The 14,632-nt window shown below is 35.7% G+C and overlaps 2 protein-coding genes across 2 annotated transcripts in view; one reads left to right on the top strand and one right to left on the bottom strand.

Annotated features, from left to right (window-relative positions):
• Nucleotides 1-14,632, top strand: part of LOC149415737 (uncharacterized) — a 176,178-nt gene that overhangs the window by 74,415 nt on the left and 87,131 nt on the right. The window lies entirely within an intron of this gene.
• Nucleotides 1-14,632, bottom strand: part of LOC149415738 (uncharacterized) — an 87,032-nt gene that overhangs the window by 48,883 nt on the left and 23,517 nt on the right. The window contains exon 3 of the mRNA XM_089642194.1: nucleotides 6,226-6,329. Within this exon, the coding sequence (XP_089498320.1) occupies nucleotides 6,226-6,329 (104 nt within the window). The remainder of the gene's footprint in view (nucleotides 1-6,225; nucleotides 6,330-14,632) is intronic.

Below are 14,632 nucleotides of genomic sequence, written 5' to 3'. Positions count from 1 at the left end.
ATTTGCTTGAAATGGGTTTAGCCTTCGTATTTGGTGACCATATCTGAATAGCCAGGTACTTCCCTCTCCACTACCGTCAACATTACAACATTTCACAACTGGGGTTTGATTATCAAGATACTCGATGTAAGAAAATGTCACTCGATAATTTAACTCGGAATTCTGTAATACTGATGTGCGAATGGCTCATTAAGCGTTCATTTCCAAGTGCACATGTTACTCACAATGTATTATGCTTCTATAGGATCCACTCCTTTTCGTAACGAACAATTACTTAGAGATATTACTATTATTTTATTTTCTGCAGATAATACTATATTGTACCTCACATTCTATTCACGCATTCTCTGTTATTGACACTCAACTGAAAAAGAGTCACTGCCTTTAAGTATTTTTCATCAGAACGTACGCGGTCTGAGGACTAAAACTGACACATTTCTTCGTAGTGTTACGAGCGGTGATTATGACGTTATCGGCATAACAGAGACTTGGCTTACAGATACTATTTCAGATGGTGAGCTTTTTGACTCAAGATACAACGTATTCCGACGCGACAGAAGTATCGAAGGTGTAACCATGGGTGGTGGTGTGCTCCTGGCTGTCAAAAAGGAACTCAATGCAATTTGTAATTACTCATGGTGTTCTACGGATGAGGACATATGGGTTACTCTTCGCATCCCACGTGCAACTGGATTCACTAACGTTCATCTCTGTTGTACATACCTGTCAAAAAGTTTCAACTTCAATGCTCGAATCACCGCCTTCTCGAATGATCTAGGTATTAAGCTTTTGAATCAACCAGACGGCAAGTTTCTTATCATGGGAGACTTTAACCTACCCGATATTACCTGGACTCTTCCTGTGGGTGAGGTTAACCTGATTCCTAGCAACTACACTTCTACAATAAGCTCAACATTTATCGACAATATTAATTACTGTAACCTCCACCAATATAATGGTATTCAAAATACATTAGGAAGAATTCTTGATCTCGTTCTCTGTAATTTTTTGGTACGCGTAGCTCCCGCGAACGATCCGTTGGTTCCTGAGGATGCTCATCATAAATCCATCATTATCACTGCTGAGTTCGTTGAACCCCCGGTCATAAAGGAAAACTCAATTAAACGACCCTCATTCCACAAGGCTAATTATGATGACATAAGAGATAGCCTGGCACAAGAAGATTGGAACGCACTTAACCTTACCGATTCCGTCAATCCTGCAGTATCGCATTTTTACAATATTATTAATAATTTGATCGCTGATAAGGTTCCATTGAGGCGTACTGGTAAATATTCCTACCCCCCGTGGTATAGCTCATCATTAATAAAACTTATTCGTGAAAAGCAGAAATTTCACAGACTATATACAACCTACAAGAACCCTTCCGATTACATTACTTTTTCAAGGCTACGCACCAGACAGAAAAAAATGGCAAAAAAGTGTCACGAAGACTTTATTAATAATGCTGAAGAGAATATCGCCAAAGATCCCAAGGCATTCTGGTCATATGTTAAATCAAAAAAACTATCAGCATCTATTCCTAGCGTATTAAATCTTAAGGATGTAACAGCCGAGGGTGGACAGGCAGTCTGTGATTTATTTGCTGATTACTTTCATTCTGTCTACGAACCGGCTGACCCTCTGGGGATTTCCTGCGATGACTCTGTAGTTAAGCAGGTTTGTGCGATGGGATCAGTTTTTATCGATGCTGACCTCGTGTCCAAATATTTAAAACGGCTCGATTCTAGCAAGGGAGCTGGGCCGGATGGTATCCCACCACTGTTCATTACCGAGTGCGCAAATCATTTGTCACTCCCGCTATCAATACTGTTTAATATATCGATCAAGACTGGTACATTTCCAGATATATGGAAAAGAGCCTACATCACACCAATTCATAAATCGGGAACTAAGTGTGAAGCAGATAATTATAGACCCATTTCCAAGCTTTGCATTTTTTCAAAGGTGTTCGAAAACATAGTCTATGACCAGTTATTCCCTGTGGTAAAGAATTCGATCAACGAATTTCAGCATGGATTCTTTGCAGGTCGCTCTGTTGCTACTAATCTTATAACTTTTACAAACTTCTTGTCTGCCTCCATGGATAAACGTGTGCAAGTTGATACAATCTATACCGACTATAGCAAGGCTTTTGACAAGATCAACCACAACATTCTGCTTAGAAAACTTGCTAATCATGGTATTCATGGAGATCTCCTTCGTTGGTTATCCTCATACGTAACAAACAGATCCCAGGCTGTGACAGTGGGTGGATTTTCCTCGGTCTGGAAAATCATTACTTCCGGTGTGCCTCAGGGGTCCATTTTGGGTCCTTTGCTTTTCTCTATCTATATTAATGATATTACGACATGTTTTCACAACGCTCAAATTTTACTATTTGCTGACGATATGAAGATATACCTTCCTATAAGCTCCCCGGACTGTTCTGCGCGTTTACAAGCAGATCTTGATCGACTGACGGATTACTGTCTCAGAAATAAGCTTTTTATCAATATTTCTAAATGTTGCAAAGTCACATTCACACGTAACCGTGTGAAAATACTGCATGATTACACCATTTCTGGATCGATTTTAACAAATAAAGACTATGTGCGTGATCTCGGGGTTTTCTTGGACTCTAAACTTACCTTTGATAAACACGTTGATAACATTGTCACCAAAGCATCAAAAAGTCTAGGTTTTGTACTGAGAACATGCAAATTTTTCAAAAATACTAAGACATATCTGACTCTCTACAATTCACATGTTCGTCCTCACCTGGAGTACTGTTCACCGGTTTGGAATCCGCGCTATATTGTTTATGTTAACAGGTTAGAAAGAGTTCAGGAACGATTTCTCAAATTCCTCAATTTTAAATCATTTAACATATACAACTCTTACGACGAAATCGAGAAACATTTTCGAATCACGAAACTACTCAACAGGAGGATTGTCGCTGATCAGATGCTCTTGTATAAAATTATTAACTCTAAAGTTGACTGCCCGGAGTTGCTGAACAAAATAAATTTCCATGCGCCAATTCGATACAGCAGACAAAATACCCTTTTCTACATTGATAGATGCAATACCAATTCCAACCAAAATGAATTTATGCAAAGGACATGTAACTACTATAATAATAAATTTGCAAATATAGACACTCGTGCTGACATATTCACTGCTAGTTACTATCACTACAGAATTTCATTGTATCACATTCTAACTCATATTAACCACTGTTAAAATGATTGTACCTAATATTTTAATATTACCTGCGTGGCAACTTTTCCTCATCCCTCTCCTCCCCTTTCCCGTTCCAACCCAAGTCTATTTAAGTATAGTTAAAATCACTTTTATTTATTGCTGTTTATGGTAGGCATATTATAGGTTTATCGTTTGCAGGTTAGTTTTATGTTTCTATATATATCTGTGAACATTAATAATTGGTCTGTTTTTTGTTATTCTCTTATGTATATTATATTACTAAGACTGTTAATGTTCCTAAAATAAATAAATAAATAAAAATAAATACTGTTAAAATGTGACCACATGACAATTTCTTAATAAATTATTAGTTATTCAGAATATATCTGAACACGTGTTCACGCGGGTGTCCTGTCCGAATAAATGTAATAGACGAGATGCGAAAGTATTATCATTTAAAAAAAACACATGTTCCGAATTCCTCATAACATATTTACGCTTTACTGATAGTTTATAAAATTTCTCATTCATTATAGGCCTCTAGTCCTGTTTTTAACAGGAAAATGAATAATTTGACAAGATTTTTAATAATTAACAATATTTTTTCCAAAGAAGCGAAGTTAGCAGTCCAGAATGGAGTGCTGGTACCTACCCTGATGTATGGAACTGGCAGAGAAAGGATGAAAGTAGACTGAATGCTGTTGAAATGAGATCCCTGAGGCGTATGTGTGGTAAAACCATGTTTGATCGTGTGAGGAATGTGGAGATCCGCAAAGAGTGCAAGGCTGAAGTAAGCGTAATGACTAAGATTACGAAAGGGACGCTTAGATGGTTTGGGCATGAAGAGCGAATGAGCGAAGATAGGAGTGTAAGGAGGATATATGATGCAAATGTGAATGGTAGCAGAAGTCGGGGACGCCCGAGGAAGACATGGCACGATCAAGTGAATCAGATACTCGAGTCGGGCCATGTCAAGAGTTGGAATAATACAATACTATGTATGAGACGATGTATGAATGTGAATGAGGCAAGGAGTGTGTGCCAAGACCGAGTTGTTTGGCGGTCCGTCCTCTCTGCCTACCCCTGCGGGGAAACAGCGTGATGGTTAGTTAGTTAACAATATTTTATCAGTAAGTTTTCTCCGCTGGCTTCAGACGGTTGGTACTCTTGTGCGATATTCACATAAAAAGTAGATTGTTAGATTGGGAGATACTTTCAGTATTGCCCCGGTGAATGACCACCGTTCAGAAACAATTAATAATTCGTTTAATTGACGTGAAATATGTTTTCTTAAAAACTTACTTATAAATTTGTTCAATTATTTTATTTTTAATTAAGCAAACAATCATTTTGTTTGATAAATCGATTGAGAAAATAAAACACCGCTAACGACTTCCTAAACAACTGTTTAAAGCACGGGTAAAGCACATTGTGAGGCCACAGTATGTTTTAAAATACGTTGCTTAAGAGGAAGCTACAATCCAGAAATGTGTATATTCTTGGTATACCTTATATTGTAGGTAATAGGCATTCAAATCGCTTGAAAAATCGAGTCTAGAAACGTTCGATTTCAAGCACAAAACTGGTTTTAATTTATTTTGTAAATAATTTTATAACAAAAGCAAAAAAGTTAATCATGTGAAACTGTCACAGATAATCTTAGCTATAATACTGTATTTTTTAAAAGTTGTTTCCTTTACGCGTTCATACATTTCTATTAAAAAAACATTTGTTTTAGTAGTTTGCATTTATATTTTTATTTGTATTCTACTCAAGCGAAATGATAGGAAAACCTTCAATTTATCTAAAGCATATTTTTTGGTATTCATAATGTACACCGATTTGTTTTAAAGATTAATCAAAATAGTGATTTTTTAAAAGCAATTTTTTCAGGCTCGATGCTGCCAAACGGGCTGAAATTTTGGAATCGTTACCCGAAACATGTTTTTTAGTGAAATCAGAAATAATATCTGAGTAAAGTTGTATTTTTGGAAAAATCATCATGTTTACGGACGCTATTGCAAGACTTGGTTTCGGACTTTAAAAGTCATTATTTCAGGCTCTATGGTACCAAACGGGTTGAAAATTTGGAAACTCGATAACACATCTAAAAAAGTGACATAAAGTCATGAAAAGTGGTGAAACAAAAATTAGTTAAATATGTTTCATAGATAACTATTTAACCTAGTTTTTATTTCATCACTTTTAATGATATCATATCACTTTTTAAAGGTGTGTTTAATTGACATTTTGATGATACATCATGGAACCGTTCTTGCGTTCAACACTTAGGCATTCTCTTCAAGACCCGTGCTTACTTCTTCCTTTCCTAAAGAAAACTCTCCACACAGCATTCTCAAAGATAACATAGGTCCCGAGGAAAATTATTTTTCTCTGGGCCTCCTGTTAAGTCAGGTTAGGTGAGGAATAATAGGTTATGCGATGTCATACAATTTTAGAATTGGTTACAATAGGTTAGGCTCGGTTGGTTGAGGTCAATGTGTGATGTTAGGTTAGGTTGGGTTGGTTGGTATCAAGTTACGTTATGTTGAGTTGTGTGAGGTTAGGCTAAGAAGAGAGGTTGGGTTAGGTTAGGTTTCATTTGGTTGGATATAGGTTTTGATTGGGTTAGGTTAGGTTTTGACTGTGTTAGGTTAGGTTTGGATTGGGTTAGGTTAGGTTTTGATTGGGTTATGTTTCGATTGGGTTAGGTTAGGTTACGTTTTGATTGGGTTAGGTTAGGTTTTGATTGGATTAGGTCAGGTTAGGTTTTGATTGGGTTAGGTTAGGTTTTCATTGGGTTAGGTTAGGTTTTCATTAGGGTAGGTTGGGTTAGGTTACGTTTTGATTGGATTAGGTTAGGTTTTGTTTGGTTAGGATAGGTTTTGATTGTGTTAGGTTAGGTTTGGATCGGGTTAGGTTAGGTTTTGATTTCGTTAGGCTAGGTTTTGATTGGGTTAGGTTAGGTCAGATTATGTTAGGTTATGTTGTGTCAGGTTGGGTTAGTTTATGTGTTACCTTGGAAGTAGCTGTCATGCCATATAAAGCCTTTGCCAGTGACTTGTCATCATTATCGACCCGGTTAGCCCCCAGCCCCTTGTGATAGGACATTGAAGTTATACCTGCAAAATAAAACAACACTACAATTAGCACGTTCATATCAATATATCGACCAAAGAAGACTTGATTCCCACTTTTATGGATGTTGTTATAGACAGCCCTGATTTAAATTATAAATTAAAATTATTTTTAACTGAACTAGGATTCATTTAGATACTCGCTTGTACTTAGATTGCAATACTTTTCACAAATAGTAAATTTGATCAAATGCACGAAATTTAGTTACTAGAAGGCTATAATGACATACCTCATAAATAAATATTAATTTTCGACTTTATGTCCGGGTTAAATCTTCCCCACAGGAAAAACTAAACCCTTCCACACACTTTTCCACAAATGATCATCTAGTCAATCCGCATTACGCAAGTGCATTATATAAGCAAAATAAATACAAGAACAACAACACGTCAACTCACCAGAGATCAAATGGGAAAATAATTCACCGACTCCAGATATTTTCATATAAGAGGGTTCGGCTCGGTAGAACTTCTAACAGGGCCTATAAATCCTACTGATCCCTCAACATAAATATTTAAAAAATCTTTACAATCCTACATGTATTTAAAATGACTGATTTTTCCATTTTTGTACATAAATTTTTTGACAGAATTAATACGCCTATTTATTTTTAATGATGAGCTAGGTATAATGCCAGTAGCCGAAATAACAATATTAATAATGTAAACTTTTATTATTTTCTTTTGCATTTGTATTTCATAATTTCTTTAATAATCGTCCACTGTTAATTGGAACAATTTCTGTTTTATATATTTTTTAAGTTGTACCCATCTATGTGAATGTATCATTTAAGAGGAAGATGATATTAATAAATCTAAGCTAAATATGAAACAGAACAAGATACAGAAAAATTCAAAAAAATTGGTCCAAACTGGGAAACTAATCAGAATCTCGACAAAAAATTACGTTTAATAATTAGGTCCCAATGGTCGAGCGGTTAATGACGTAGTCCCGATAAGACAAATCCTGGTTTCAATTCACACTTTTATAATTTTTTTATTATTTTTCTGTGTCTGTTTCATGTTTTGTTTATATTTTTTAGAATTATCTCCCTCTTCAATGAATTTTAAATATATTATTTTTTTTTACTAATTTTATGTTTTCTTTGTTACAGGTAAGTGTCAGAAGTTACTATACTATAAAATGATCATTTTCGTTTTTAGGGTAAGTTAATCTGTTTTATATATATATTATAAGAAGAACATAAGAATTATCACGTGGGCGTGTTTCGTGTTCTAAAACTCTTGACTATTCTTTGCATTAAGGCCCTGTAGTAAGCGTTCAAAGATGATTTGAAAGGGAGATATGTAAATACGAATGTTAGAGGGAGCGCGCTTATATTAAAAAAAAACCATAATAATTAAGCGAAAATTGTGAAAATATTTAATAAAACACGACTCGTTTGAAATAGAGCAAAAATTTCTCGACAAATGCTTTAGTTGCATTTAAAGATATACTTGTGATTTTTTTTCATGTCTATAACATATTAAGGCGATGCCATACGTAGTAATTCAAAATCATGTGTTGTTGGTTTGAAAATTTGGTCGTCTAGAATTGTTTCAGATGCTTTAATTAAATGCTTCGAGTAGAATACATCCTGGTCTTTGAAATAATCGAGTATTTTTCAGATAAGTCTTTTTATAAGCCCAGAAAAAAATATTGTATAATGCCTATGAAAACTGCTTTAAGGTTCAAAATCTCCTACTTACGAACCCATTTTCGGTTATGATTTTATTGTATAATGTGGCAAATTAAGTTATTTATAAAATGATCGAAAAAAAAAAATATTTATGCCTGAACATTCACAAAATAAAATAAAAGGCACTTTTCGGCCATGTTTTTTTCTTGCATAGATCAAAACAGGCGGATGGTGTTAAGCGGGAATTTAAACCTTATCGCCATCTACGTAAGAGTTGTTATTGATAGCGGCTCAATTTAAAATATTACACGACGTAGTGCATCGCCTTAAATAACAGAACAAAACGTTTTTTATATCGCCATAGATATTATATCAAAAAAATAACATTTTTTTTTTTTGGACCTTTAAAACTGAAATTAACGAGAAACTTGTTATAAATCGGTGGAAATAGGGTAAGCGAGGGCCATGCTACCGATGGGTCATATGACTCATGACTCATTTTGTTAAGATCGGGAGTCACGGTACCAGTTCAATATTTTAGCAGATCTCAAAGAGACGACTCAATTGCGCGACGGCTCGATTGGACGAGAGACATCAGCTCGGAACAATGAGAATCAAGCTCTCCCCGTAGTAAGCGTTCAAAAAGAAGAAGAAGACGGTTTGAAAGAAAGATCTTCTTCTTTTTGAACGCATACTACGGAGCTTTAATCCTAGATTATTGTTAAATTTATCATTTTTATTTCGCATCGATTACCTGACATCGTTTAAGAACACTAAACGTGATTTGGAAATCAATGTGTAAAGTTGATAGTAATCGTTTAAAATTGTCTATTTTTACATTCATGCCTTGTGCACTTAAGGAATACAAATTACAAACGAATTTATTTGGCATTGACCTTGAAGTATACATTCAATGAATTAATTATTTATATATAAACTAAATAGTATGAAACAAAGTCGCTATCCGCGTCTGTCTGTTTGTGCGCTTAGTTCTTCTAAAATACGCAACGGATTTTAATAAGGTTTTCACTATCATTTAGAGAATTTCTTTCGGAAGGTTTGTATATATAAAACATGCATATTGTATTTATAATAAGTAGAGAAAAGTTGATGTTTTGTAATCAAGTCGTAAAAAATATTTTCGGTCGCTTACATTACTAACGCTGGCTACACCTTATGAGATACATCAAAATAATGTACTACGGAATTGTATATATTAAAAAGGCCTACAGAAAAGTAAGCGATGGTATATGTCTATCTCTTAAGGATAACCCCTAGTAACGCCGGGTACACGTCAGTTAGTATAAATATAAGGGTAAAATTTTTAATGAAACCGCGAGAATGACCTCGTGCGTTTTTGGTATGCTAACAAACTGTGTAAGGTTATCACTAGTTTTGAGTGTGCAATTTCCAATATTTTTGCTATTCTTACCACTTTTGAATTTGGCTGCACAAATACTTGAAAAATACCCTTGACTCTTTGCAAAAACGTGCAGCCCGTTTGATAGATTCCCACGTTTGATAGATCACAGGCGTCAGATGGAAAAGCTGTCATTGTTCTACCGGTATTTCAATGGAATATGCTCGTAGGAACTAGCATCACTGATCCCTTCGACACCAGTGCATAGTTGGAAAATATTCCAAACGTGCGCCCAATATTTGTCAATGGTTTACATTTGTCATATTATGAGAACGTGTCATTTTACGACGTAGTTCTCCTACGTCGATTTGCCGACCTCTTGGTTTCCTTCATCTTACACTTCTCGTCAAAAAGCATCCCCAAAAATGACAGGGAATGAGGAGTTAATGTAAAAAAAATCCCTGAAGATATACCTGAAAACAAATCTCTACAGAACGTGCAATCGGTTTGATGGATCAAGTCTTTTGAAGGAAAGGAATTAGTGGAATTTACGGGGGATCAATATATCCAGGTGCGAGGTATTAATCCATCAAAGCGATGGTAGAAAGAGTCTGGCTGAAGAGATCAAAGGGTCTGCCTCAACTGACCACTCCCGATTCGACCAGCTATACAGCTGGTGTACTGACGAATCCGCTGTCAAGACCTGGACAAACACGGACACCCCTGCTGTAGCTTGCCACTTAGATGTGTAGGTTACACAATAAATTGTCCACAGGGCGGCGGTATTCACACACATTGTCCGCCTAACAGACATTCAATGGATGGAATAATATTTCGTAAATTGACGCATTAGTCTTATTGCAAAATGCGTGAAATTAATACGAGTATAGCTGCCCGTCAAATGTCAAATATGGGATATAGCAGTCTCTTGCAAAACGAACTGTGACTGACAAAGTGACGAAATATCTAACTCGTTTTTGCCAAACTTCGTATTAGTGTCCACTATAAACATAGATGCATTTAAAGAGAAGATAGGTCACTGAGACAACGCTCGTTGATTCACGGAACTTGGTCCATTGGACACACTTGAGATTTACTGCGTTTAATATCTCACATAAGTTCGTTGGTCAGTCAAGCTGTCGCCTTTTTTGTGAAAAAAAATACCTTCCTGTTGTTTTGAGAGATGTTCCATTCGTATGTACTCAAAAAACACTTATTATTTAAATAAATACAATTATTCACATTGATTTTGGCAACAGTGGACCGCCGCGAACAGAAACGTTGGGCATTCATAATAATATAGCTGTTTCACCTGTACACACATATTTTTTGAATGGCCATCCCTTTCTAATGCGTTCCGTTCCATGCTACGCATTTTTTTATTTTTAATATTAACTCCACACAGGAGGCCCTGAAGAAAATAATTTCCCTCAGGGCCTATGTCATCTTTGGGGATGCTGTGTGGAGGGTCTTTTTGTGGAGAGGAAGGAGTGAACATGGGTCTTGAAGAGTCCCATGTTGTAGGAGGGAGGAAACACAGAGGCCGGCAGTTCGTTCCACAGCCGAGCTGTTGAACTTAAGAACGAATCGTAGAAGCGACCCGTTCTCATGTGACAAGTGTCAACTGTGTACAAATGTTGGGCGCGCGTTTGGCGTGTATCCCGACTACGCACCGGTGCCGAAGGGATCAATGACGCTAGTTCCTCAGAGCATCTTCCATTGTAATACCGATAGAACAAGGACAGCATACCTACCTGACGCCTGTGCTCTAAAGATTGCAGTCCGTTTGTTAAGATTGGGGAATCTATCAAACGGACCTTCCTGTGGTTTGAGATATGTTACATTAGTATGTACTCAAAAAACACTTATTATTTAAATAAATACAATTATTCACATTGATTTTGGCTACAATGGACCGCCGCGAACAGAAACGTTGGGCATTCATATTAATATAGCTGTTTCACCCGTACACTCATATTATTTGAATGGCTCTCTCTTTCTAATGCGTTCCGTTCCATGCTACGCATATATTAGATATTTCATCTATTCACGCATCGTTATTGGCTAATATTTTACTATGCGTTTCGTTATTCGCTTTGCATCTGGAAACTGTAACGTGCTATATTTTTGTTAGATTAGTATGAACATAACGCGTCGTGGCATTTACGTCAATAATTGTAAATTTCTTGTTGTACTAGGTTTGAATCAGCAGCGAAATCAACATTGGTGAACAGTAGAACATGCATCCAAAAAGTATGTTTATAATATATTTTCCCACTTAATTTAAAAAACTTAATTAGAAACAAATATATAATTTTTATTGTATTAAAATTTTGAAGGCAAACTTTTAATTGTTTTTGTCTAAACACTGAACTAAAAGTATTGGACAAATGTATTTGAAAGATTACTGTCACCTCACTCTTTTGTTCATTTCACACTAGCTGTATCCCGCCACTCGTTGCTGTAGCTCCGTCTGTCTGTGCAGATAGAGAAACAATAGCGCGTGTTGCTTTTACGTCCAACAGATCACGCTGTTTTTTTTCTTCAAAAAATCACGTTTTTACCTGTCACATATGTAATATATATAATATAGGTATATAAAAACACACGCGTATTCGAATGCAACGTTTTGTCAGATTTTTAACAAACGAACAGTAACATTTTTATTTATATAGATAAAAATTATGAATAAAATATTCACAAAGTTTAATACATTTTTGGTTTCATGGATGTGTTCATTTTAATTATTTTGTGGTCAAAATTTGAATATAAAGCATGTTATTTTCTCTTTCTAACAACATTTACACCATATTTCTTACCATGTAAATAAAAGAGACAACGATTTCTATTATTAGATTTATTACCATCACGCCGTTTCCCCGCAGGGGTAGGCAGAGAGGACGGACCGCCAAACAACTCGGTCACACCACACACTTCTTGCCTCATTCACATTCATACGTCGTCTCATACATACTCTTCTATTGTTCTGACTCTTGACATGGCCCGACTCGAGTATCTGATTCACTTGATCGTGCCATGTCTTCCTCGGGCGTCCCCTATTTCTGCTACCATTCGCATTTGCATCATATATCCTCCTTACACTCCTATCTTCGCTCATTCGCTCTACATGCCCAAACCATCTAAGCGTCCCTTTCTTGATCTTACTAATTACGCTTACATCAGATATCCACATTTCTCACAAGCTCATACATGGTTTTTCCACACATACGCCTCAGGGATCTCATTTCAACAGCATTCAGTCTACTTTAATCCTTTCTCTGCCAGTTCCGTACATCAGGGTAGGTACCAGCACTCCATTGTGGACTGCTAGCTTGGCTTGTTTGGACAATGTTTAGTTAGCGCCAACTGCGTTCAGTCCTCCATGAATGGAGTTCCCTGCATTTCCCCTTGTTTCAATATCTCTGTCAGCCTTCCCATCTCTCTAGAACATACTTCCTAAATACACAAACTCATCCACCTGTGACAAGTATTCCTCAGCAACAACTATTTTGCACACTGTTTTCGTACTATGACAACGTGTCTTCTAATTCGCTTACATCATTTAATATTTTTACTTGACCGCATAACGATATTCCCATAATTAGTAATTACTGTAATTGACGATTGAAACATATTATATATGGTGACCTTAGCAGTTGTAATTTTCAGGTGTTTAAAAATGACGGCTGGCCATTGGGTCATAAGTCATTTGGCTAATATGGCAGCACCATCGGCCACTATTGGTCAATGATTTGCACGAAGGTTTCATTTTAATTTCACCGATCCAATCATAACTTGTTGGTAGGAAAAGAGGATAGACATGCACATTGCACATTACTAACTATTCCTTGGCATGCGCTTCTTCCTTCCTGGGAAATGAGACAAAAGAAACGAGTATTATACAGGGTGTATCGGCACATACCCGACAAGCTTTAAGGCGAAGCTTAGTGCCAAATCACTATTTTGATTAATCTTTATAACGAATTGGTGTACATTATGAATAACAAAAAATATGCTTTAGATAAAATGAAGGTTTTTATATCGTTTCGCTTGAGTAGAATACAAATAAATAAATAAATTACTCAATAAAATATATGAATGTAAACTACTAAAAAAAATGTTTTTTTCAATATAAATGTATGAACGCGTAAAGGAAACAACTTTTAAAAATTCAGTATTATAGCTAAGATTATCTGTGACAGTTTCAATTGATTAACTTTTTTGCTTTCTTATAAAATTATTTACAAAATAAATAAAAACCAGTTTTGTGCTTGAAATCGAACGTTTCTAGACTCCGTTTGTCTTGCGATTTTAATGCCTATTACCTACAATATAAGGTATACCAAGAATATACACATTTTAGGCTTGTAGCTTCCTCTAAATATGGTATTTTCACTGTTTTTTTTTTATTCTGAAAAAAATTACGATAATGAAGGTATTTTTATTTCTAAATTTGGGAGGCGGCTATGGGTACCGTCGCCCCAGAAACCATTCATTGGATAACTAACATCTCTGCCATAGGTCACCCCAAGTTGTTTGCTACGTTTGGTGTCTTAGTAACTGTATCTCAATCTGTCTAATAAACAATAAACTTTGTTAATTTCAAATTACCTCCAGGTTCTGAATAATTATCTGACTGTACATATATATTTTTTTAGTAGTTTACATTTATATTTTTTAATCAGTAATTTATTATTTTATTTGTATTCTACTCAAGCAAAACGATGGGAAAACCTTCGATTTATCTAAAGCACATTTTTTGGTATTCTTAATGTACACCAATTCGTTATAAAGATTAATCAAAATAGTGATTTGGCATTAAGCTTCGCCACAGAAGTTGTATATATTTTCTAAAGGGTTTTAAAGAGAAAACGTAACAATTTTCATAAAAAAATTAAAATTTGGACAAAATAGCAGATGGAACCTTGTAGTTTCAAGGGAGCGAGTAGCGACCTCCACGGCTCTCTTGCTCCTAGTGGGAATTGTTGTATTGGGTTTTTACGCATTGTAATTTTAACTGCTTTGTTTTTTACGTTCAAAACAAACTTTATTTTTAATATTTTGTTTACACCAAGATATCGGTTAGGTGGCATCGGCGTAACCGGGATTTGAGTTAACCGGGAAAATCGTTAACAAACCTACAATTATAATATTTTCTTTAAAACGCTTCAAATAGATGATAATTGACAATATACAGGGTGTATCAGCGCATTCCCGAAAGACTTTTTAACCTTGAGAAATTTCTGAGATTGTTTAAATTAAATTTACCATTCCTGAGAGAAAGTCAA

The sequence above is a fragment of the Hesperophylax consimilis genome, chromosome 17 (genome assembly GCF_061612785.1).
Source record: "Hesperophylax consimilis isolate HC1 chromosome 17, BYU_Hcon_1.0, whole genome shotgun sequence".
Taxonomy (NCBI): domain Eukaryota; kingdom Metazoa; phylum Arthropoda; class Insecta; order Trichoptera; family Limnephilidae; genus Hesperophylax; species Hesperophylax consimilis.
Note: the sequence above shows the minus strand (reverse complement) of the source record. Positions and strands in the feature narration are given on the sequence as shown.